Here is a 26072-nt window from a genome sequence, read left to right on the forward strand (position 1 = left end):
AATCGCACTCATATATGTATATAATACAACTCGTCTAAACATCAACCCATCAATGTTAGATCTGTACATTTGCTTTTGCAATTTTTTTGTTCTTCCCTCGCCGGGATTCGAACCCATGCTACTGAGATATCGTGACACCAAATCGCCTGCACTGTATCCGGCGCCGCGCTAGACCACACGACCACCTTGGCTTCACAAAGCTTTCGGTGGCCGTATGTTACCTTTCCCCGTCCGTTTTAATCAAGACTGAGAATAATATAACATCTACATACGCTTAATAACACGTGTATTATGTCAATCTCTAAATTCGACTTCCGCGACAAGGTTACACTGCGACTATTGAAGTAATATTTTAATATAGCGGATGTGGTCAAGTGGTCTAGAGCGCTGAACATGAGGCTAAGCGATTGATGCTGTAGTGTATCATAGGTGTGAGTTCGAATCCCGCTGACGGGACGGACAAAAATTTGTCAACAAAAAATCAAACTCTAACACTGTTTGGTGTAATTTTCAGACTATACATATATATATATATGTGACAATCGCCAATGGCAGTCAGCAGGGTTAAAGAACATCAGTTGTTCGACCTGTTAGTCATATGCGTTTTGTTTGAAAATACTTTTTCACTTTTTTGGTCTTTTGGACAATGTTGTTAGTGCTGTATTTAGACCCTTCTACAACGAAATTTGTTTGACATGCACACGTATAAAAATTGCGGTTTTTATCCAACGCAATCATAGGTTTGAACGTAGTTTTCAATTTAGACTCGTTTATATATATATATATATACATAAACGAGTCTAAATTGATATATACATATATATACAACTCGTATAAACATCAACCAACAATGTTAGATCTGTAAATTTGCTTTCGCAAATTTTTGGTTCTTCCCTCGCCGGGATTCAATTTATATATATATAGAGAGAGAGAGACCGAGAATAATTTACAATACAAAGGAAATCAGGTGCAGTTTGATCTAAATTCAGACATTTCAGACAATGTTAGTGGCGTAATAGACAACTTGCATCATAAGAGATATTTCAAGGCCGTTTCTTTATTTGAGGAGTCGATAAAGGTGCTAAAGAAGAAAAACAAATTGATCCCTATTGCGGACAAGTCAAAAGCAGGATAGAAAACCGTTGACGAATATCTTTCAGACGAGGTAGCTAGCAATTCAGAAGACGAGAGGAAGATACGAGCTGCAGAGACCAGAGCCGTGAAGAAGATAAAGGTAACAAAGGATAGTAACAGGAGTGTAAAGAAAAGACCCGCTGAAGCTTCAGATGGTCCGTCTTCAGTTGATCGTGGAGCTGATGGTGTTGCAACTGTTTCACAGCCGCCCTTTCGTGTTGGCGGGGCATCGGGCCCTAATTCAAGATTCGTCAGATCAAAAGCCAGAGACATCTGCTACAAGTGTGGGTTGTATGGGGATTGGGCCAAAAATACAAGAACGGAGGTAACAGTAACTCCACTGCTCCCAGAAGATCTTCTGCTTAAAAATAGTTCGAACATTTTACAGGTGCAAAGCTTAGACATGCAATTTTCAAACTTATTTTGAATATTAATCTGGTTCATTTTTTATTACTGTGCATAATAGACTGACGCATTCTATTCCTTTTTGGAAAAGCATCAATAACTCAGGTTTTATTCTAGATATTAAGTCTAATTATAAAATTCTAAAATTTTAATGTTAAAAACGCTGCTTTCAGTTCTAAATAATTTATGTGTAATTTCTGCTCTTCATTAGACCAAAAACCCTTGGTTTGAAGTTGTGTATTGTCAACAACATCACCCCAACCAGTTTTTTAACTGTCTTTTTTTTTTAAATCATCTCAGGATCTGTTGTATTAATGGCTTAAAACTAGACTCAACATGAGAAATCCACCAATTTAACACATCTACTGATTCATTTGAAATGATAGTTTTAGTGTCAAAATCTCCATTGCTTTGTTTTAAAAACTTGTCTTTTTCTATTTCTAAAGATTTTATACATATAAGTGCATGTTAAACTCCTAGTTCGGCAGGAATCAATTTGTCTATAATCTGTGCAAATTGCCTGATTGACATTTGTCTGTTTTTAACATGGGAACTCTTGCGTAATATTTGTTTATAAAAATTCCTTTTATCAATGAACCTGAAAATCTATTATTGAAAAAAATAAATAAATCTGCAATTGATAATTTAGATTTTGTAGGGAAGGCTATACAGGATTTGTTAGATACTAATTTGATCAGAGAGGAGTCAAAGGCACCTTTTGTTTTAAATCCTTTAACAGTATCTGTAAGTCAGACAGGTAAAGGTCGTTTGATTATAGATTTACGACATGTAAACAAACAGGAACCTTATTGTGAGGTCAAATTCGAGGCCTTGAAAATAGCTAGTCAGTTTTTAACTTCGAATTGGTTTTTTTTGTTTTTTTATATTACATCTGGTTATCATCACATAAATATTTTTTCTAATCAGCAAAAATATTTGGTATTTTCATGGAAGTTTGGTAATTCTGTAAAATATTACGCTTTTACTGTTTTACCATTTTGGGCTTTCATCAGTAGAGTATATAGCAAACGTAGTTCGTCCTTTGGTAAAACATTGGAGTAAGGATGGGATTAAGCTAACTGTTGATTTTGGATGATGGCTTGGCGTTAGCACATGCAAGAAGAACAGGTATGTACCCAACAAGCTATACGGGTGAAACATGACTTGATTTGTCGGGATTTGTCTCCAATAAAGACAGGTGTATTTGGAGGCCTGTTCAGAATTTAGACTTGCTTGAATTGATATGGGATTTGAAGCATTGTCTATTTCAATTGCTTCCAGAGAAAGTGGCAAATCTTGTAGATTAAGCAGGAGTCATTTTAGAATACCCATTTTAGAAAATAAGGCTGCTTGCGAAATTTTGTGGCAAAATAATTTGTTTTACCCCAGTAATTGGAGATGTCACTCAGATAATGACTAGGTGCACTTTTTCAGTGATTAACAGTAGAGATGAGTGGGATCAATTTGTAGATTTGAATTTTTATTCAGGTTCTATACGAGAGATTTTATTTTGGAGACAAAATATTGTAAGTTTAAAGCCTGTGGCAATCTTGCAAGCAATTTCAGATTTTAATGTGTTCACTGACGCCAGTGACGGTTCAGCTGCATGTTCTGCAGCTAATTCTGATTATATCATGCATAAGCAGTGGTTGCAGCATGAAACTATAAAAAGTTCCACTTCGAAAGAATTGAAAGCTATTGAACTGTCTATAGATAGCTTTAAGCATTTACTATCGAATAGTTTAGTTTCGTTTTTCACACATAACCAAAATGATTTTGGTATTATTCAGAAAGGTAGCAAAGTACCAGAGTTGCAAACGTTGGCTTTGTCAATATTCAGTATTAGTGTTTCTTTTAATATTTCGTTATATCCACAATGGATCCAGAGGGATGATAATGAAAAAGCACATGCTTTGAGTAGGATCTTCGATATTGACAATTTGGGGTATTTCGTTTGAATGTTTTTACTTCATAGATGAATTACGGGGATCACATACAGTTGATAGATTCGCTAATATGATCAAAGCGAAACTCGGGAGATTTAATTCTCTACTTTGGAATCCGGGTACGAGTGCAATTGATGCTTTTACTTGTAGTTGGAATAGGGATAATAATTGGTTAGTCCCTCCTGATAATAATCTAGTTTGCAAATGCATCAATCATTCATTTAATGACACGGTAGTAGGAATATGCTTGGTTTGTCAGAGATGTTTAAGAATTTCATGAGATTGACAGAATCTTAGTTGCAGGCAATAATAAGAATTCTAAGTTCGCTAATTTATTAGGACATTTAGTGGGCAATTATTAGCTGTTCGTTTGGATGCTTGGTGAATTAGTATGCTGTTTATTATTTACAGATTGTGAATAAAGATGTTTCACCACTGGGTGTTTTTTATGTACTGATTATGCCGGAGATCCAGGGTTGCTGGAGAATGAATGTCTTTAGAGGTCACTGGACCATATGTTTAAGTGTCACTGGACGTACATCTTATAAGATGTGTTGCCTATTTGCATTGTGTAGTGTAGGTCACAGGACCATATAGAAATCATAACGGTATGTTTTGATTATACAATGAATTTTTGATTGGAGTGTTTATTTGATTACAGAAAATATTTTCTACTGGATTCTGGTCTGAAAATGAAAAAGGGGCACATCCTGAACTTCGTCTGCTTATACATAATTTGCCAACAACTGTTACCGATGTTTAGAGCTAAATCTACAGTAGACAAATATAGTTGTGGTTTTAAAAGATTTGCCAAATGGACGGAAAAGTATCGTGAAATAACTTGTATTTTACCATGCAAAGAAATTTATGTTGGTCTTTATCTGCAAAGTTTAATGGAATCTGCAAATCATTTTAGTATAATTGAGTCTGCATTTTATAGCATCAGATGGAAACACAATTTTACTGGTGTAAAAAATCTTTGCGACTCAGATTTAATTTCTTAAATAGTTGAGTCAGCTAGAAGAACACTTTCTCTAATTTTTGTGCTATTTTCACATTTCCTGACCGGTGGGAGAAAAATATTTCTCCTCACTAGTGAAAAATCTGTTCTCGGCAAATGATTAGTTGAAATTTGATTATGACGTCAAAATGTTTTGTTTTCTTCTCAATTTTCCTATTGTGACGTCATGAAAAAAGGCGACCTTGCCTGATGACGTCACATATAAAGAGCACAATTTTCTGAAAATCTTTGAAAAAGAACGATAAAAAGCATTAGAGAAACAGATTCCGACACTATAACTCGTGTATTACGATATTTCTCCACTCTCGACAGTTAAATTTTATTATTTAAAGGGCTCGGCAAGCCTCGCGCTTTAAATAATAAAATTTAACTGTCTCGAGTGGAGAAATATCGTAATACACTTGTTGCAGTGTAAGAATCTATATTTCTAAAACTTTGAAGAAAAAGGAACCTGTGACACCTGATTTTATGATTAAATTGTTTGCTAGAAATAATACTTCAAAAAGCACACTCAAAGAGCTACGTTTACTTACTATCTGTTCTTTAGCTTATACTGTTTTTTTACGTTTTAATGAATTATGTAACATTAAAGCCAAACATATAAGTTTTTGTGAAGGTTATATAGATATTTTTGTCGAAGGGAGTAAAACAGATTGCTATAGAAAAGACAACCATGTTTTCATATGAAAGCTAGAAAGTCAACAATGTCCTGTTGCTTTCCTTTCAAATTATTTAGATGTAGCCAATATGGATATGAAGTCCGATATGTATAGTTTTAGATCGATCTCGCGTTTTTAAGAGTCGCAATGTATTTTCATTAAGAAAGAAAAATGTAAGTTTGTCGTACACAATAATTAGAGAACTAGAGAAATCTATGGCATTAGCTGATTTTGGCTGTAGTATAACTGATTTTGGTTTACTTAGCTTAATAACTGTAGGGACAACAGCCGCCGCCCAGAATGGTTTATCTGATAGATCATTTAAAATGGATGGTCGCTTGAAATCAGATGGTGCAAAAGACGGATATGCATTAGAAAATAAAAATAAAAAGCGTTAATCAGTTTCTAAGAATCTTGGAATTTACATGTATATTTCTGTCTACATTCCTTGCGCGTCGAGATGGTTATTGCGCAATTCAGTATCCAAACTTGTAATTGTTCTATTGTATTTAGAAAGTAAAGGATAATGTTGAATTGTACATAATTTGATGTGCTCAATTATCTAATACACATATGTTCAAATTAGATGAAGCCTTTAAGCACATAAATACTTTATGTTTGGTTAAACAACGTGTGTGGTATGCAGAAGGAATTTGAAAGATTGCGCATCAATTTTATAATTGAGATTTTGTATAAGTTCTTTAACTATTGCCGTAAACCGTTTTGGCGGTCAGTATCAAAAGTATCATTGGCCGGGTTTTTAGTTATCGACGACTGGGTAGTAGCCACATAATCACACGTCATATATATATATATATATATATATATACAACTCGTCTAAACATCAACCCAACAATGTTAGATCTGTAAATTTGCTTTCGCAAATTTTTGGTTCTTCCCTCACCGGGATTCGAACCCATGCTACTGTGATATCGTGACACCAAATCGCCTGCACTGCAGCCGTCCCGCTAGACCACACGACCACCTGGGCTCTCAAAAAAGAGCTTTCGCTGGCCATGTGTTACCTTTCCACGTCAGTTTTAATCTAGCGGCGTACTACAGTACATGATATATAAGGCATGAAGATGTTATTGTTACAGATCAGCTAAATTATCTATAGTAAAGGATCCTACAAACTAATGTAAGATACAGTCACAGAAAATAATTATATTCATAAGTACGTCTGAGTCAGTGACAACCCTACAACAGATGTATCCATCGGATCGCCATCAATGATGGTGATACATGGCTATATACAGGAAGCCTAGGTGGTCGTGTGGTCTAGCGCGCCGGTTACAGTGCAGGTGATTTGGTGTCACGATATCTCAGTAGCATGGGTTCGAATCCCGGCGAGGGAAGAACCAAAAAATTGCGAAAGCACATTTACAGATCTAACATTGTTGGGTTGATGTTTAGACGAGTTGTATATATATGCATATATCAATTTAGACTCGTTTATGTATATATATATATATATAGATTAAAACTGACGTGGAAAGGTAACACACGGCCAGCGAAAGCTCTTTTTTTTGAGAGTTCAGGTGGTCGTGTGGTCTAGCGGGACGGCTGCAGTGCAGGCGATTTGGTGTCACGATATCACAGTAGCATGGGTTCGAATCCCGGCGAGGGAAGAACCGCAAATTTACAGATCTAACATTGTTGGGTTGATGTTTAGACGAGTTGTATATGCATTATGTACACAGCCATGTATCACCATCATTGATGGCGATCCGATGGATACATCTGTTGTAGGGTTGTCACTGACTCAGACGTACTTATAAATATAATTATTTTCTGTGACTGTATCTTACATTAATTTGTAGGATCCTTTACTATAGATAATTTAGCTGATCTGTAACAATAACATCTTCATGCCTTATATATCATGTACTGCAGTACGCCGCTAGATTAAAACTGACGTGGAAAGGTAACACACGGCCAGCGAAAGCTCTTTTTTTGAGAGCCCAGGTGGTCGTGTGGTCTAGCGGGACGGCTGCAGTGCAGGCGATTTGGTGTCACGATATCACAGTAGCATGGGTTCGAATCCCGGCGAGGGAAGAACCAAAAATTTGCGAAAGCAAATTTACAGATCTAACATTGTTGGGTTGATGTTTAGACGAGTTGTATATATATATATATATATATATTTAAACGAGTCTAAATTGAAAACTACGTTCAAACCTATGATTGCGTTGGATAAAAACCGCAATTTTTATACGGGTGCATGTAAAACAAATTTCGTTGAAGAAGGGTCTAAAAACAGCACAAACAACATTTTCCAAAAGACGAAAAAAGTGAAAAGGTATATTTAAACAAAACGCATTTGACTAACAGGTCGAACAACTGATGTTCTTTAACCCTGCTGACTGCCATTGGCGATTGCCAAATAAAATTGATCACAAGATGTAACAAAATGGAACTTAACATAAATTTAATACTAAACAGAAAAAAACTTTTAACTTGTGGCCACGATTTTATGCCACAAACATACGGTGTCAATATTTTTTTAGTACACCAGATCCGGATTTCGACAATAAATGTCTCTTCAGTGATGTTAGGGATCGAAACGGTATTTGGAAGGCCATATAAAAAGTACCCTCATTTTTAGATTAACTCTTGAATTTTAAGAGTCAATATAGGATGAACGGATCATATAAACCGGAGGGAAAATATGATACAAGCCCAAACAAAAAAATATAAACGAGTCTAAATTGAAAACTACGTTCAAACCTATGGTTGCGTTGGATAAAAACCGCAATTTTCATACGTGTGCATGTAAAACAAATTTCGTTGAAGAAGGGTCTAAAAACAGCACAAAAAACATTTTCCAAAAGACCAAAAAAGTGAAAAAGTATATTTAAACAAAACGCATTTGACTAACAGGTCGAACAACTGATGTTCTTTAACCCTGCTGACTGCCATTGGCGATTGCCAAATAAAATTGATCACAAGATGTAACAAAATGGATCTTAATATAAATTTAATACTAAACAGAAAAAAACTTTTAACTTGTGGCCACGATGTATAAAATGACTGAATAAACAGTCAACGATTAATCTTACAGGGGGATGGATCATGTAATATGATACTGTACACTACAAAATATAATATATAACAAGTCAAAAAGGGTACAACATCACCATTAAATAACTATAAAATGAACAAATATTAGATATTTCGGATAACAGATATCCTTCTTCGGTAATAGCACGATGTCAAATGAATCATGTCAATATATTCAAATTGAGACACTATCAAAATCCTGAAAGTGTATACAATTTAAGCGGACACTATGAAGATTTGAAAAAAAATCTTATCCTAGAATGGAAAGTTCATATGTACCACAATGTTTTTTCAAAGGTCAAAATATAGGGCTGTGCGGCATATTTTCAACGTTTATATGCCCTGAACTTCTCAGAGTATAAACTAACAGTATTTTTCTTAACTACTCCTACCTGGAATGTAAGGTTACCACAGATTTCAATATAAACAATATGCACATGTATATTAACTGGTAACATTCCCAAGGTATGTCTCTGTGAGATGCAACACACAGAGCATAACTAAGAACCAGTATGTAAACAAAATTAATTTTCTATGAATATTCTAGATCTCCCCGAAAGAGGCGTGCTTTTAAAACAGCTGTATTTACAAAGTGCAACCTAGAGTATTTTAGCACATACATGTACTTTTATGTTTGGTTAAACAACGTGCATTAAAGCATAACCAGTCTGACAAATCATATACACTATATATGGGATAGTAGTGAATAAAACATATGCTCCACGACATTCTGTTTAAAAGGTATAAAACTATCATGGACTTTGAAAACTTAAATACTTGACTCCAGTGATGGCTCGTTACCTTCTGTTTGATATTTTTCTTCCTCATGATCAGAATCCATTAGAGCTTCATGTCCATATCCATCCAAACCTATAACACTTAGTCGATCTGATAGCTCATCTTCATCACTGTCTTGTATTGGTGTCGCCATCTTTGAGTAAATATATTTACAAGTACATTTCTATTTTATTATATCTGTATCTATATTATATATAGACTGGAAACAAATGACTTAGATTGGTACTTTTTCTTTTACTTAAGTCTTTGTTTTAAGTAGGGTTATTTTTTTTAGGGTGCTTTTGCTGTGTCGATCTGATAAGTCCAGCCGTTTTCAAATGAATTTTATAAGTTGTTCTTATGTTGTGTAGTTACACAAATGTTTCAGATTAGAGGGATTGGGATCCCCAAAACATGTTTAACTGCGCCAAAGTCTATACGTATGACCCAAGGTTGGAACCTGCAATTCAGTGGTTGTCATTTGTTTCTGTATATCATATTTGTATATCGCTTACATATTTTATTTTACATTAATTCGGCCTTTTTTCGTTTTTGAATATTTTTTTTTTACATTCTTTGTGATTGTTTATAATTGGCTTTTAATAATTTAGTATGCGGTATGGGATTTGCTCATTCATGGTTAGGCCTTTCGGTTACCTAAAGCTGCGTACTTCAACAATATTTGATCTGTGGTGGAAAATTGTCTCATTACCATATCTTCTTTTTTTATATAAGCTTTCAGGCTTAAGTAAAGTAATGAAATTTAAAACATTAACATAAATGGTCACAATACATACAATATTTTACCATCTTATGATATCAAGATACAAACAAAGTACATATTCATGCACAAATTAGGCCAGGATTTTTTAATTTGTTGGTTTACGGATCCGCCGACCTGATTTTGCCTATTTCCAGAATAAAAATAAAATTGACTTTTCATGCTTTTTCATTCCCGCCGACCCAAACAAATGCATTATCCCTGAAAAATAAATAAATTATCCTTTTTTTATAAAACGAAATGCATTAATCACTAACAGAATTGATAACACTTTCTGTTGTGAAAAAATGAAACTTCCAGTTTACGTTTCTAAAAATAGATAAATCGATTATTAATGACCTTGACATGTCGTTTGGACAAATATTTTTGTGGAACGAAACCCTTGTTTAAAACCAATTACACAATAAGTTCGTTTCTCTTATTTGTCAACAGTCCGTAAGATGCATCTTCTCATAGAAATAGACTTGTCCAAATGTGGACAGGTGGAAGTTCAGGACATCAAGTTAAAGTACTGAATATTAACAGATCATTTAAAATTTTCTTGTTTCATAGATAATAAAAAACTTTCGTCCATTTGGATAAAAACGTGAATGCGTGACAACAGATTAACCCGATATTCTCGTTTTTTCCAGTGGACGAGTCTATTACGTTTTTGACGCGTGTGTTGAAAATTATTTTCTTACCACGCTTTTACATTTATTTCTTTATCAGTTTTCGTTCTTGAAGATCATTATTCACCAAGTTTTCTGGAATTGATTAAGAGCTATGTGAATTTGTCTTCCTTTATGAAATTTAATTACGTCTTTGTCCGTGCACCCCCTTTTATACGGGAAATTATTAGGCAATGTCATACAATTTTTATTACAACTGAGCAATAATATTTCATTAAACTAAAGTTTTAGAAATGATGACAAAATAGGATAACAAACATATTATTAGAAAGGTGAAATATATATTTATTTTGCATATCAGTTTTCTGTCTTGAAAGGTATTTTTTTTATTTTTTTCCCGACCGACCGACCCGACTTTTTCATGGAGAAAATCCGTAAACCAACAAATTAAAAAAACCGTGGCCTTAAATGATTCTCTATCTACTTGTGGTTTGAGAAAAATGTGCCCTGTATTAACCCAAGCACTACATCATACTGATAATGAAGACTAAAATGATAACATAATCATTATATAATCTAAGACATCTAACAATATATAAATTTATCTATATCACACACATACCAATTTTGGAACTGTTTCTTCTCCAGAAGTTCTACTATAAACTGAAGAAAAGTAATTAAATGATATTCTAAAAACATGATTTTAAAAAGGATTTTGATTTGGTAGTCAATTGGGAATTTGACTGTGTTGGTCTAGTTAGATATGTGTTCCTTTACTTATGTGAATAGCAATTTTGAAAATAAACTTCAAAACAACACTACAATACGCCAGTTACCCAATAGAAAATATTTTCAATAATGCCTGCAGTTAGCCTGACTACATGTCTGGTTTTTTTAAGTCACTTGATTATAATGTGTTATTGGTATATATCTTAAATCTACTTCTATTATGGTGTTGTCCTATTATCTATTTTTCGCACGAAGAAATATTTTTCCTATCACACTGCATATAATGTGATTCGAATAAGTGATACGAAAAATTTACTTATTTGACTTATTTATCCACCATATTAAAACGTTATTTCGATATCTCCATTTGCTATTCGTTATTGATGACTTTCAAAGGTCAAAACTATGGTAGTTTCCTCCTGAACAACGTGAGTATAAACTTTTGTTTGTTTAAATGAACACTGAATTCGATGGAAACAAGTCAAAATGAGTACTAGATCATAAGATATTTTAGTATTCACTACGAATGAGGACAATGTGTGAATCTCTGAACAACCAAATTTAGTAAGTGTTTCGTATATTACTCTTTCTAGAGCTCATGTCCCCGTATTTTAGTGGAGTTTGTATTGCCCATTCTTATTTCTGTGTGTCGTGTTTTGTATTCTACTGTTTGTTATTTTGTCTTTTTCTCTTTTTTTTTGCCATGGCGTTTTCAGTTAATTTTCGAATTGTGAGTTTGAATGACCCTTTGGTATCTTTTGCCTTTCTATTTTATCGATTTATAAATATAAATTCAGAGACGTGCAAAAAGTATTCGGTCACAATGGCGTCGTGTTTACGTTTGTACAGGTGACCGACTTTTAAATGGCCTTGACCCACGTCAATCACGTCACTGAGTATTACTGTACTAGTCTTTTAGCGTTGTGTATCACATGGGCTACCGTCATGTGACGTTTGTTGTCGTCTGCCATTGTAGTTTCGTTAAAACAAGTAAAATAACAAAGATGGGTAGAAAAGGTCAGGAACTGTCAACAGATGTCAAAAACATGATTGTGGAAATGTTCCAGAATGGATTTTCTCGCCGAAAAATCGCTGACATACTTAGAATTCCCAAGTCAACAGTTATTGACAATGTTCGAAAAATTTTAGACACGGGTTCTGTGGAGAATAAACCCAGAAGTGGCCGACCATTGTTTGTAAAACCACGCGACTACCGCAAGCTTGAACGCATTGTAAAGACAAGTCGGAGGAGCTCTTTACGTGACATAACAAACAAGTTTAATGAGGAAAATTGTGTTCCCGTGTCTAAACGTACCATCCAGCACCATTTACATAAACATGGGTATCACAGGTGTGTAAATAAGAAAAAAATCGTGATCCGGGAAGTCAATCGGAAAAAAAGACTTGCATGGTGCAGAGAAAAAAGGAGATGGACGGTTAATAACAACTGGAAAAAGGTTATTTTCTCTGATGAAAGTAAAATCATGATTGGACATGATGAACGTGTGTACGTATGGCGAAAAAGAGACGAGGGGTGGAGACCGGACCTTGTGCAACCGCGGACTTCACAAACTAAATATCAAGTCATGATTTGGGGTTGTATTTGCTGGAATGGCGTCGGTACACTTACTCCTGTAGAAGGCAATATTAATGCTGTCAAATATCAAGAAATACTTGATGAACATTTGTGGCCAGTGATAGCTCGGCATTTTCCGGGAGGAAATTATTTATTCCAGGATGACAACGCCCCTGTCCATCGTGCACGGTCCACCCAAGAGTTTGTAGCTCGGAACGGAATAACCGGTATGAGCTGGCCTGCACAGTCCCCCGACTTAAATATAATCGAAAACGTTTGGTTACATGTAAAAAGAAAACTTCAAACACGTACTGGGATGATTAAATCTAAAAATGAATTATTCCAAGAAATCCACCGTATTTGGGTCAGTATTTCCCCTGCCTATATTCAGTGCTTATACAAGTCGATTCCGAAAAGGATATTAAATGTAATCAGGCTAAAAGGACACTTAACAAAGTATTAGAGGTAAGTTTTTATTTTTGTTGTATTTCATTGGTTGATTTATTTACAGTGCAAGCATGAACTTTACAACTTTCGTTTTGAAATGTAAACATGACGCCATTGTGACCGAATACTTTTTGCACGTCTCTGTATATACTGGCTACACTCAAGATATCAATATTCTGATGTTAATCGATGCATTAAAACCTTGAGACATGTTGTTAAATAAAGAATAATTTGGATTATAGAAGTGATGTAGCATCGATGATTAAAATTTAAAAAAACACAAAATACAGAACAATTTAAAAACTACGCAAATAAAACTACAGTGAATTCATTATGATTCTAGGAATTCTTATTTTCGTGGATTTCGTGGGTATGAGTAAACCAACATTTTTGCAATTTATCAAAACCGAAAATGAATGAATCGAATAGTACACAGTACGTCTCATGAGACTTTCAACTGTACTAAATAGAAATCAATGGAAGTAGTATATCATTGGTTATGTTAATTACACTTCTTACTCTCTGTGACAGGTACATCGTGATGTTGCTGTGCACCGACTGTAACACCAGTCCTCTCAAGATCCTCTGAAATTCAAAAATATCAATGTCAAAATTTGAGCAACTTTTCAAAGTTTCATTAAGCTTTAATAACTTTTAAATTGATGTTTTATAAGCTAAAGATAAATCATTACACAAAATTCAACAGTTGGATCTAACCAAAATAAAAATCGTATTCTTTTATTTTACAAATTATATGCAGACTAGATACTCCCATATGTCGGAATCACTGCTAAAATATGTAACATTGAAATTATCATTAGCAAAAGTGGCACCTATTTTTCGCACACTTATATATAAATGAGGTTTGATCAAGGTCCAATCATTACGTCCATATGTAAATTTTATTTAGTAAGCTTCTGTTTAAACAAACACTCGAAAATGTGTATACTAAACAGCCATAGCTCTTATATAAAGTTGATTGAGTTTATGGTTTGTAGATCTTATCGTCTTGACTTTTTCAAGGAATAGTTTTTTTCGTTCAGTTATTGTTTTCAAGACAAAAGCAAACTTTGCATCATTTTAGACAAAATGTCTATGACATAATTGTAGATCTTTTTTTCCTGATCAATTTTGCTGCTTACAGTTTGTCACTTTGGTTCTTTTAAAGCGTTAGCCAAAACTACAAAAATTGTTCGAAATCATCATTATATAATTTATATTCTATATCGATGTTGTAAAAATATACCGAACGAAACTTTTTAAAATAGGTCTTTAGCATGAATAGCAATGATTATTCTTTGTTAGATTTTGATATTTCAGCTTAATACTGGAAACTTATAAATGCCAGTGATCTTCCTTTGGTCCCTCTACAGTGTGTATATTTATAAAACTGGTTCACTATGCCCACATCTGTAGTGATGTTTCAGGTTTAAAGGAATGTAATCTCCATGCATCTATAAATATTATATTAATCACGTCAAAGATTTCGATTTAACAAATAACTTATAATACCACAAATAACTTAAGAGGCAATGTCAGAGAGCACCAGGCAGGACTGTTCAACTAAAAAAAAATATTTGGTCAAATACATAGTTTACCCTTTCAGTATAACATACTGACTGGGAATATATATTTTTTTTTACATTTTTTTGTATTTTTGACATTTTTTTGATGAAATTCAATGTAAGCGCTCAATCCCCCAATTTTCATTGAAATGTATAGGAAAAAAGCCAGTTTCTAACAGTTTTCAATTATCCATCACCGGTGAAAAACAACACTTATGACTAACTACCTATATGGAAGTCTAGTACTATGTTGGTGTAAAATTAATTAAGATAAAATTGTTGGTATCTTTAATATATTTTCCCCAAAAAAGGTATAAAAAAGCTAAAATAGGGAAAATTGAGAAAAGCCAGTTTCTAACCGTTTTCTGTTATCCACCACTAGAGGAAAACAACACTTATGGCTAAACTACTTATATGAAAGTCTAGTACTATGTCGGTGAAAAAAATAATGAAAATAAAATTTTTGGTATCTTTTAAATTTTTTTTTTAAAATAAAGTAAAAAATTGCACGAATAGAGAAAATTGTAAATATTTAGAAAAGCCAGTTTCTAACCGTTTTCAATTATCCATCACCACAGGAAAACAACACTTATGACTAAACTACTTATATGGAAGTCTAGTACTATGTTGGTGTAAAAAAATAATGAAAATAAAACTTTGGTATCTTTTCTATTTTTTTTCTCTAAAAAAATGCAAAAATAGAGAAAATTGAGAAAAGCCAGTTTCTAATCGTTTTCAATCATCCATCACCAAAGGAAAATAACACTTATGACTTAACTACTTATATGGAAGTCTAGTACTATATGTTAGTGTAAAAAATTATGAAAATAAAATTTTTGGTATCTTTTTTAATTTTTCAAAAAATTAAGTAAAAAAATGCAAGAAATAGGGAAAATTGTGAAATTGAGAAAACTATTCTTTGGCAAACCAAAATGGTATTACTTGGACTAAGTTGCAAAATACCATATACTTTTGCATCTTTGTTGTTTTTATCATGTTTAAGTGAACGGTTTTGATGAAAAAAAATAAAGATAAAAAGGTGTAGTCTTGTCTCCACTTTGTTCATTTGGTTGCCATAGCAACCATAAAATGTACACTGTTCATTTCCTATTGGCTTCTTTTATACAAATTTTCACCATGAAAGAACTAAGTTGGAAGTTGTAAGAAAATTCTCATTGAATTGGCCAGTAATGCCATAGATACCTACAATACAATTTTTGCTGTACTTTGACCTTTGACCTCAAAGTAAAAAGAGGATTTTTGTTTACACTTTTGTGTCGGGAGCAGATCTTTTTGCCCTGTGACAAAAGCTGTTTATAATTGACACCGTTGTGCAGCAACTCAAGACAATATGTTGTGTTCCATGGATGATAACATCTGACTGACGTTTATCCTTTAACATGATTAAAGGTATATGTATATAAAAGAGCTTTATATGTCCATTTCAAAATCATATACTTTTACAAAACTTATTGTAGCTGTTTGACAATCCACGCACTTGCTAGTTTTGTAATTACAATTTCCTAAAATGCTGCATATAAATATTGCTTTCACAATTTATGATGATTTTTTTTTGGCAATAACAACATTGCACACATTTCTGAATAAACAGTATTATCTTGATCGACATGACAACACCGTTTTAATGCAACTAAAATGTGTACCTTCAGATCATGCCATACAGGAACCCCACATAAAGAAAATCCTTACATATCTTAATATGAATGAGACAGATCTCCATCCCAAACCATCATAGTTTAATCCTCAATGACATGCTCTGCTCTCTTCATATAATATCTATTGTTAAATTTTTATTCTTTTATTTATGTCATCTTCAACTCATTATATTAACTACTGACTAGATCCTTATTTCTTAACCTAATATATTTTGAACTGCCAACTTGCATGACCATCATGACCATAGATCTTGTCCATTTCTTTTTGTGTTTTTTTTTTTTTGGTTGGGGGAGGGGGGATTTCAGAGTATCTTTCGAAGGGCAACTTTAGTTAGAGGACTGGCATCACACGAATACATTACTACATGCACGTTTATACTTGGTAGTGACAAAATCTACAAATAATCATGCTCTTGGTTTTTACAAAATCAAATATGATATGCAGATTGGTTTAGTTCTTTATTGAAGGCTGTACACATTGCTATTAACTTTTACATAGTTTGGTCTCTTAATGAAGAATTGTCTAATTACAATCATACTAAATCTTCTGATTTTTATTGTGTTCCATTGCATTTTCTTCAAAACCTTTGGAAATAGATGCACTGTTTATCTTCATCACTTGGTTTGTATAAAAGTCAGATTATGACAACATAGAATTATTCCCATATATACGTCACAATAATTATGGCGTAAAGAGAACTGTGATTTAATCAATCTATCCAAAACTCTACATCGAAGAAATGGATTGAGGACTCATCTATGAAATTTACGTCATATTTTTACCGGAAGTGTCGACTTTATATTTAAACATTTACAACATGATAGAATAAGTGGTTTTGGGGATAACTTAAAGCCAAAAGTTTAATGACCAGCACAAAAAAAAATCATTTTCTTTCCATTTTAAAAAAAGTTGAAAATTTGAATAATAAATTGATATTTCTTTGTCCGCCATTTTGGATATGACCGGAAGTAAGGGTTTTTAAGACATATGTCTTAAACATTGTATTCATCAGAAGCACCAAAGAAAGGTTCTTGCACAATGTAATGATAGTAGCAATACGTTAAAACACATTTCAATTACCCCCCCGCCCTCCCTTAAAAATAAGCTTATTTAAGTACAATGTCCGCCATGTTGGAATTTAACCGGAAGTAGGGTTTCTGAAGACACCTAATCTATTAAATTTATACAAAAGTAGTAAAAAACAAAGGTTTGTACCAAATATTATGATAGTAGCATGATAATAACACATTTTTACACACTAGCCTTCGATATTGGGCTGATTTAAGTATGACGTCCGCCATTTTGGATTTTACCGGAAGTGAGACATTTTTTTCAAATGCCTCCCTATCTGAAAAAAGAGTTATAGTTGAGGAAGGTCTATGCCAAATTTCATGCTTGTAGCAGGATGTGCACAATTTTTCACAAAGCCGCCGTACTATAGCGCCAAACCTCTCACTTGTATGACAGTGGCAGTATCAAATTCCATGTTATTGACAACGATGTGTGAACAAAGCAAACATACATAATAGATTAAATGTAAAAAATACAGCAGTCAACATTGTGCTAAACATTTTGCTATAATCGTAATTGTAAAAATAACCATACAAACATGTAAAAAAGAAGCCAAAATGGCATACAGACCAAGCATATTAGTAACAATTGAAGACAAGAATAAACAAATTTACCAAAGTACAATAACACAATGACGGTATGTATAAGTTCATAGCCATATTGAAAAGAAAAAATAAGAAAATTCACAGAAAATAATAAAAAATGGTTTGATCAAGATTTGAAACAACTTAAAAAAATTGTCACATAAAAGGGCAATTTAATGTCAAAATTTCCAAAAGACCCAATCGTACGGGGCTCTTTTTTTAAGACATATAAACAATACTCAAAACTAAGGAGAAATAAGAAAAAAGAATTCAAACAGCTTATCTTAGATCGCTTGGACAATTTGGAAACCAAAATCCCAAAAGAATACTGGTCGCTGGTAAACTCCTTAAGAGATGAACAACAAAATAATAACACAAACAATATAGATGGAGATAATTGGTTCAAATGTTTTTCTAATTTGGCATCTGTTTCTCCAAATCTGTCAAACAAAGTAAACGAAATTACAGAAAAACTAAAGAAATTAGAAAAAAATGTTGGAAGCTTTATTCCACTTGATTTTGAATTTTCTTTGTCTGAATTACAAAAGGCTTGAAAAAGCTCAAATCTGGAAAGAGTCCAGGATTGGACAACATAAGTAATGAAATGCTGAAAGTGTCACAATCCCACATGGTCCCATGTTTTCTAAAACTATTCAATGCAATACTTCGATGTGGTCACTTTTGAGACCAAGACTTCGGATAGTGACCACATCTTTGAAGATTTAAAAAGATGCATGGCTGTTCTTTCTGGAGAACATGACTTAATGTTTTTGTCATTTAAGTCATGTTCTCCATCTATTAAGACTTTTCTTCATATATTTGATCACACCATCAAACCAATAGCTTTATATGGCTGTAAAATATGGGGTATAATAAATTTAACTCCAGAAAGAACAGCCATGCATCTTTTTAAATCTTCAAAGATTGGGAACCTGATAAATTAAATCTTAAATTTTGCAAGTATGTTCTATGTTTCTCCAAAAATTGCATAAATATTGCAGTTATATCAGAGCTAGGTAGATTTCCTTTATATATTAACATAGTAATTCAAATGCACCGTCTTGAAAACTCGCTCACTGATCTCTTAAGTAAAAATATTATACGGCCAAGATCAGAGAGAACATGCCAGTTTTGTTCAATGAACTCGGTTGAAGACGAAGAACATTTTGTATTTAAATGTACCTTTTATTATAAGGAAAGAAAAACCTTTCTGGATGAACTCTTTACAAAATACCCATATGTATCCCAAATATCCGATAGTAATCTGCTTATTTGGTTTATGTCAAACGATAGCCTTCATTCTAACTCTAAATTATGTGAATTGCTATCCTCATTTTACACATTGACAAACTAAATATTTGCTTAACTTAAACTTAGAAAACTTATTTATAGTCTTCACCAGTTCATTGTCACATTATACCTGAATTGTTTTATCTTTTTCTTTTCTGGGCAGTAAGAGTTATCCTTCGTTCCACATATACAATGTAGTCAACTGACTCTCCTCATAATAAAAATCAAAAAAATTAAAAAAGAATAAAAATACATTTGTGTCTGTATTTTTTACCGGTATTTTATTTTTCATTTACATGTTGTACTGTTAAATCAATCATCCTTAATCAGAACGATAGTTGTATGTGTGAGTGTATGCATGGTATGCGAGTGAAAGAGAAAGGCTTTTCAGTTTTACTTAATGTGATTACAATGCTTGTTATGAGCCCTATGATTAGGAAATAAAATATCTTTATCTTCATCTTTATCTTTATCATATCATATATATAATAATGATACATAAAAAGGCATTCAAACAAAGCACATAGCAAACTTTAAACAGGAGCTTTTTTTCAATCTTAGTTTTCAAGATACTAGCCAAAACTTTTAAAATTTGGCCTAGTGAGAAAATAAGGTTAAATCTGCTTGTGTAATAAATCACGTCAGCCGTAGAATTGTTTCGATTTAACCGTTTATATTTTATTATATTGTCCCGAGCTATATTGAGGGGGTAAACTACGGCTATAAATGCCATAAAGACTAGAATATACCAGTGTTTTCATAAGACCCCGAAGGGTATACATACATTGTTTAGTTGCTAAATACAATAACATTATTTAGCGTAATTTACATTTTTATGAAATTTTACACCGCAATAATAACTGAAATTGAGTGATTTGTTTATTCTGCATTAGTAAAGAGAGACTGGAATATATATGAAGTTATGTCTAGATTAAACTTGGGTTTTATTGTCACAAATTTAGTTTACTTGGTCGTATAAATAAGGTGGGTGTTACACAAAACAGCTGATATAGTGCGTTTGAACTAGATTGATCGGATTGACAATATATAGGTTGTCATGTTGGTGTAATACCACCAAATCACAGTAGGTCACATTGGACTGCATCACAAAAAGTGTTAAAAAAAATATTCAGTTGAATTTAAGAGTTGAAGGAAATTAATCCAACATTTACAATTCTGAGTCATAAACATATATATATTCGGTGTTTCTGACGTATCAAATCATTAGCTTGGTACCTTTGCAATGTAATTAAAAACCGATCTCTCATCGCCCCCGTTTTATAATATATGTCACGTGGGATATCTAACGAAACCCGCTTTGAGGTCAAATGGTAGTGAACTGGAAGTTATGAATTTATAATGATATGCAAATGAGTTGACGACCTATTGATAAGCCAATCAAAAAAGAGTATGAATTATTTGGACTGACGATTACTTCGTAAATGAAATGAGTTACATCCCTTTACCTCACGATAAACTTTCATGATCGTCGAAGACTCATTTTCATTGGTCGAAAAAGACACACATACAAGGTCACTCACATGTGACCTCAAATCAGGTTTCGTTAGATCTCTCACGCGACATATCAGAAAACGGGAGCGATGAGAGATCGGTTTTTAATCAGATTGGGTACCTTTGATAATTATTTACACTACTGAGTCGATGCCACTGTTGGTCGTCGTTTCTTCCCCGAGGGTATAGCCAGCCCAGTAGACAGCACTTCGGTGTTGACATGAACATCAATGATAAAGTCATTTTTTTATAAATTAACTGTTTGCATAAGAATGAATTATTCGAAAAACTATGGATTTTTTTTAACCAATCCATATATTACCTTAGCCGTATATATCACAACCTTTTGCATTTTTGGGTCCTTGATCCTCATCAACTTTATACTTGTTATGCTTCTTAACTATTTTGATCAGAACGTCACTGATGAGTCATTGATAAAATGAGATTATGAACCTGGTACCTTTGATAACTATCAAAGTACCATTCTTTTTCGTTTGTATGTATATAGATTTTTTGGGAAACATGAGGTTACATGGTTACTAAAGCTTGTACACAGGAAAAAAGGGTCACCATTTAATTAGTTAACTTCCAGTGATGGTTATCCTATTATATGCAATGACAAGTTATGTACAGTTTTGTATGTAGTACTAAACAGAATAAAACTATACTCACACAGATCTTAGTAATTTTTTTTGAAACAAAGACAAATTCTACACAATTTTGGGAAAAGTTCAAATTTAAAAAAGGAGTTAAAGAACTGTTGTATAAGACCTTTACGAATACTTATTTTACAATACCTGGTGTTGCTCCTGGATCCATCTTAGCTTTTAAAGCTTCTCCTCCTGATTCTTTAAAAGCTTCCATTAACAGAACTGGCCAATTATAACTTCTTCGTCGCATCAGGAAAAGTAGTTTATTCAAGGCTTTAAATTTTCCATGAGAATTGCATTCTGATCTTATAGTCTCCATATCACTCCGTTTAATGCAATTATTTTGGTATAAAAACCCACAGTTATTCATTGGTTCTATTCTTTCAAAAAGATCTCCCTTCATATAACAAATTAAAAATTCATAGTAGTCCTGACAAAACTTGTCTCCCCTGTCTGGATATTCATTATTAATAAGATCAATGAATCTTTCATAACCTGAAGTAAAATAATACAAACATTTTCAATTTGCATGGATTTTAAAACCAGCAATGAATTCAGGATGTGATCTTGATATACTAGTAAACATGTTTCAATAAAATCTAAGCACTATGTATTTTGGTGGGCAACCAATATTTTTTTACACAGGGAATATCATACAGTCAGGGGAACTTGAAGAAGTAAATATTAATATAGATATAGGAAGATGTGGTGTGAGTGCCATTGAGACAACTCTCCATACAAATAACAATTTAAAAAGTAAACCATTATAGGTTAAAGTATGGCCTTCAACACGGAGCCTTGGCTTACACCGAACAACAAGCTATAAAGAGCCCCAAAATTACTAGTGTAAAACCATTCAAACGGGAAAACCAACGGTCTAATCTATATAAACAAAACGAGAAACGAGAAACACGTATATATTACATAAACAAACGACAACTACTGTACATCAGATTCCTGACCTATATGAGTAAATTTGTAGGATATTCATTTTCAAGTGTATTTTATTGACTTGTATAGGTAAATTATTTCATTGGCTATATAAGTTATGTCCCTTAGACTTCCTGATTTGTTTTTTGCTTATGCAAGTTAGAAGGTCTTTTCTTGAATTTCTCTGGATTCCTTTGCTTTAATAGAGTGTGTTATACAATCTGTTCTTTGCAGATGTCTTAACTAATCATTTAAGTGTAATTTCATTGACAATAAAAATCTCATTTTTCGGTTATCTTAAGAACACTGCTCATTTACAAGATCTAAGAGACAATTTTTGAAAGCCTTGCACAAAAAACTTAAGATCGGTGCACAATTAGTTTCTTTGTTGAACAAATAAGATGAAACATTGAACTCTAATAAAAAAAAATTATGAGCTAACCTGAGAAAAACTGTTAAAGGCTTGTTTGGTTTTTTTTTGCATCTGAAAAGTTTTGAATTTTAGGAATTTGAAAATTATTTTACTTATACAAGTAAATTTTTGAGAAAACTAAGGAGAGATTATTCAAACAGTATAATTTACTTATACAAGTATATCATTATTTACTTCTTGTACACGAAGTATCCAGTCCTTGACTGTCACATGTGTCATATTGGAAGTACAATTTTTATCTTCAAAATATTTAGAAATTCTAGCAAAAACAGATGTTAACATATAATATTTACTTCTTTTGTTGTTTTTTTTTACATAAACTAAGTTTTTATCATAAATTATGAACCAGGTAACAATTTGGAATGCATATTATAATTCTATATAAATTTTTTGAACATAATTTGAGAATGAGTATTTTCAAAGGCAAAACAAAAAAGTAGTCATATCTTAAACCTTACCTCCATCAGATAAAGCCACAACAAATTTCTCTGACAAATCTTCATTTACAGATACTGCATTTATCAGTATTGCAACAGCTTCTGTTCGACTTCTTTTTTCAATTTCACGAACATTTTCTTGGAGCTCCACTGCATATGAATATAAAAAATTCAGCTACTATAGTACAATTTCTGTTTTTTGCATTTCCAGTGATCATGGTGATAGCTTTATAGGCCTTTTATTATGAATGCAAGTAGGTTATTTCTTGTTTTTTTATTTTTACTTTGAACATATTACTGTACTGATGCAAATGAGGCCAAAACAAAAATATTGTTCCTACCATCTTTCAAAAAATGTGATGCAATTTATGTCTATATATATATGCAAACAAGCAGGAACATTTCTTGACTGACGTTCATCTGCATGCATCACAAACTATGTAATGCTTATGTAATAAATCACCAAAAAAAAAACCCATCCAATTTGAAATAAATCTGCCACAGATGATTCCCCCATGCTTGACAAACACATAAACTTAGAAAGGAACATAACCATGACAACTGAAAGATGGTAAAAGTGATTCAACCCAAATTTGTACATTTTTGTTGGTGCACTGATCTAAGTTTTGTGGTAACAACAATTGTGTATAAGTTTTGTGGTAACAACAATTGTGTATAAGTTTTGTGGTAACAACAATTGTGTATAAGTTTTATAACATTTGATTGAGTATAAAAATCAGCATTTTTCCCATTGTAAAGGGCATAACTGTAGAGCAATAAAATTGACATCCCCAAAATTCAAACGTGATCTGTATTATGTGGTTATAAGCATTGTGTTTGTTTCATACCATATGGTAGAGGCTAATCAAAGTAAGAGTACGGAAACAAAATATTCAGCATTTTTTCCATTTGCCAAGGGCATAACTCTAGAACGTATTAAAGTGACACCACCAAAATTCAAATTTTATCTGTGTTTTAGGTAATAAGCATTGTGCATAAGTTTCATAGCACTTGGTACAGGCAAACTTAATCCATTTGTAAAGGGGCATAACTCTAGAACAATTAAAGTGACAACCCAAAAATTGAAACTTAATTCTGTATTTTGTGATAAATTAATTGGCATTGTGTATAAGTTTCATTGCATTTGGTGGAGGAAAACTTAGGTTAAAGAACAGAACCGATGAATTCTGCAATTTTCCATTTGTAATGGGGCATAACTCCGCAATGTTCAGTTAAAGTGACGCCACCAAAATTCAAACTTGATTTGTATTTTGTGGTAATCAGCATTGTGTATAAGTTTTATAACATTTGGTTTAGGCAATCTAAAGTAAGAGAACGGAAACCAACTTTGGGACGTATGTACAGAAGGACAAGGGTAAAACGTAATGCCCCTTCCCCTACGGCAGGGGCATGGGAACTAAAAAATACCGAAATGTACTTGACAAGGAACAGTTGAAGGCGTTGCCTTCGGTAAACGTCACTCTAGCGTGTTTCAAACTTTTAAAGTAACAATTGATATTTTTCTGTCATAATTTGGCCTGACATTAGTTTTAAAACAGAATGTGTTAATTTTTTTTAAAGTAGTAAAAACTGGTTGATTATATAAGGAATCCCTTCAGCATGACTGTGCGGCGCTGGTGCGGCCCTTTCTGCCACTGTATATATTTATCAACTTTAATTCAAACTAAGATAACATTTTCAATTTTGTTTTTATATTTAAAATTTTTATAAATAAAGAAATTTAAATCTTGATATGTTCCAATCTGAGCCTTATATACCATATATAGTCATCTCACATGTCTCAGGTCCCAACACACCTTCTTTAAAAACTTTGGACGTTAAACTTAATTAACATAAATTTTGACAAGATAATTATAATTTGTCAAAATGCAAATAACTGTTTTACATATTTATACAATATTAATGAATATCTATTAATAGTCTTTTAATTTATTTTGGTAAAACATGTAAAAGGCATAGATACAATGTCAGTGTTGAATGTAAACAAACTAATTTGTAATAATTATGGATTGTCAAAATGTATCATTATAGTTTCACCTGACAAGCCCTGTATACTGAAAAGTATATCACTTGGCTTTAGAAATTTTTGAAACTCTGGCAACAAGAATTTGATTCTTTCTCGTAAATCGTTTTCCATGTTGTCATGGTTGTGGTGGGATGTGTGTTTTTCCGGAAATCCCCATCTACTTTCACTTTTGTTCTTCTCCTTGTTGTGTATAACTCCTTCCAATAGGGAGCACCAAGTTTAACTTTACATTTTTAAAGTCTGTGTGCCTCAATGTCAGATATTGCTACCATTTAGTGTAACAGAAAAAAATCGATAAATAAGAAACGCGCACTATCAAGTTTTTCCTGCTTTCCTTGTTGTGTAAATGCAAAGTATAACACAACGTCAAATAATGTTAACGGACAACCTTGCAAGACATTTTCATTAATCCTTATTTTTTAGAGATAACACTGTAATCTTAATACAATTTGATGTAACATCTTCAACTTTTAAAAGTACTTTTTATTGGTATAATACTCAAAGCCAAAATATAATCTTCACGAAATCAAATTTTAGTTTTTTGGCCGAAAAAGTTTTGAGAACTTGAAGGCATGAATTTCAACGTTTAACCCTGACATTTCCGCAAGACATTGCAAACCTATTGTTTTGAATTGAATATGTAACTCAATTAATCTATTAATTTGAATTTTTGGAGCTTACACGTAGTACAAAACGATCGTGCTTACAATTTAACAATTATATGTAA

At 32.8% G+C, this 26072-nt stretch overlaps 1 protein-coding gene across 1 annotated transcript in view; it reads right to left on the bottom strand.

Moving 5' to 3' along the window:
* LOC139519623 (uncharacterized) overlaps nucleotides 1-25517 on the bottom strand; it is a 50777-nt gene extending 25260 nt beyond the window's left edge. The window contains exons 1-6 of the mRNA XM_071311818.1: nucleotides 25357-25517; nucleotides 23320-23448; nucleotides 21646-21993; nucleotides 13669-13734; nucleotides 11020-11060; nucleotides 9030-9159 (exon numbers count right to left, since the gene is read on the bottom strand). Coding sequence (XP_071167919.1) covers nucleotides 9030-9159; nucleotides 11020-11060; nucleotides 13669-13734; nucleotides 21646-21993; nucleotides 23320-23448; nucleotides 25357-25456 — 814 coding nt within the window. The 5' untranslated portion in view covers nucleotides 25457-25517. The remainder of the gene's footprint in view (nucleotides 1-9029; nucleotides 9160-11019; nucleotides 11061-13668; nucleotides 13735-21645; nucleotides 21994-23319; nucleotides 23449-25356) is intronic.
* Between the last annotated feature and the right edge of the window lie 555 nt (nucleotides 25518-26072).

The sequence above is a fragment of the Mytilus edulis genome, chromosome 4 (genome assembly GCF_963676685.1).
Source record: "Mytilus edulis chromosome 4, xbMytEdul2.2, whole genome shotgun sequence".
NCBI lineage: Eukaryota > Metazoa > Mollusca > Bivalvia > Mytilida > Mytilidae > Mytilus > Mytilus edulis.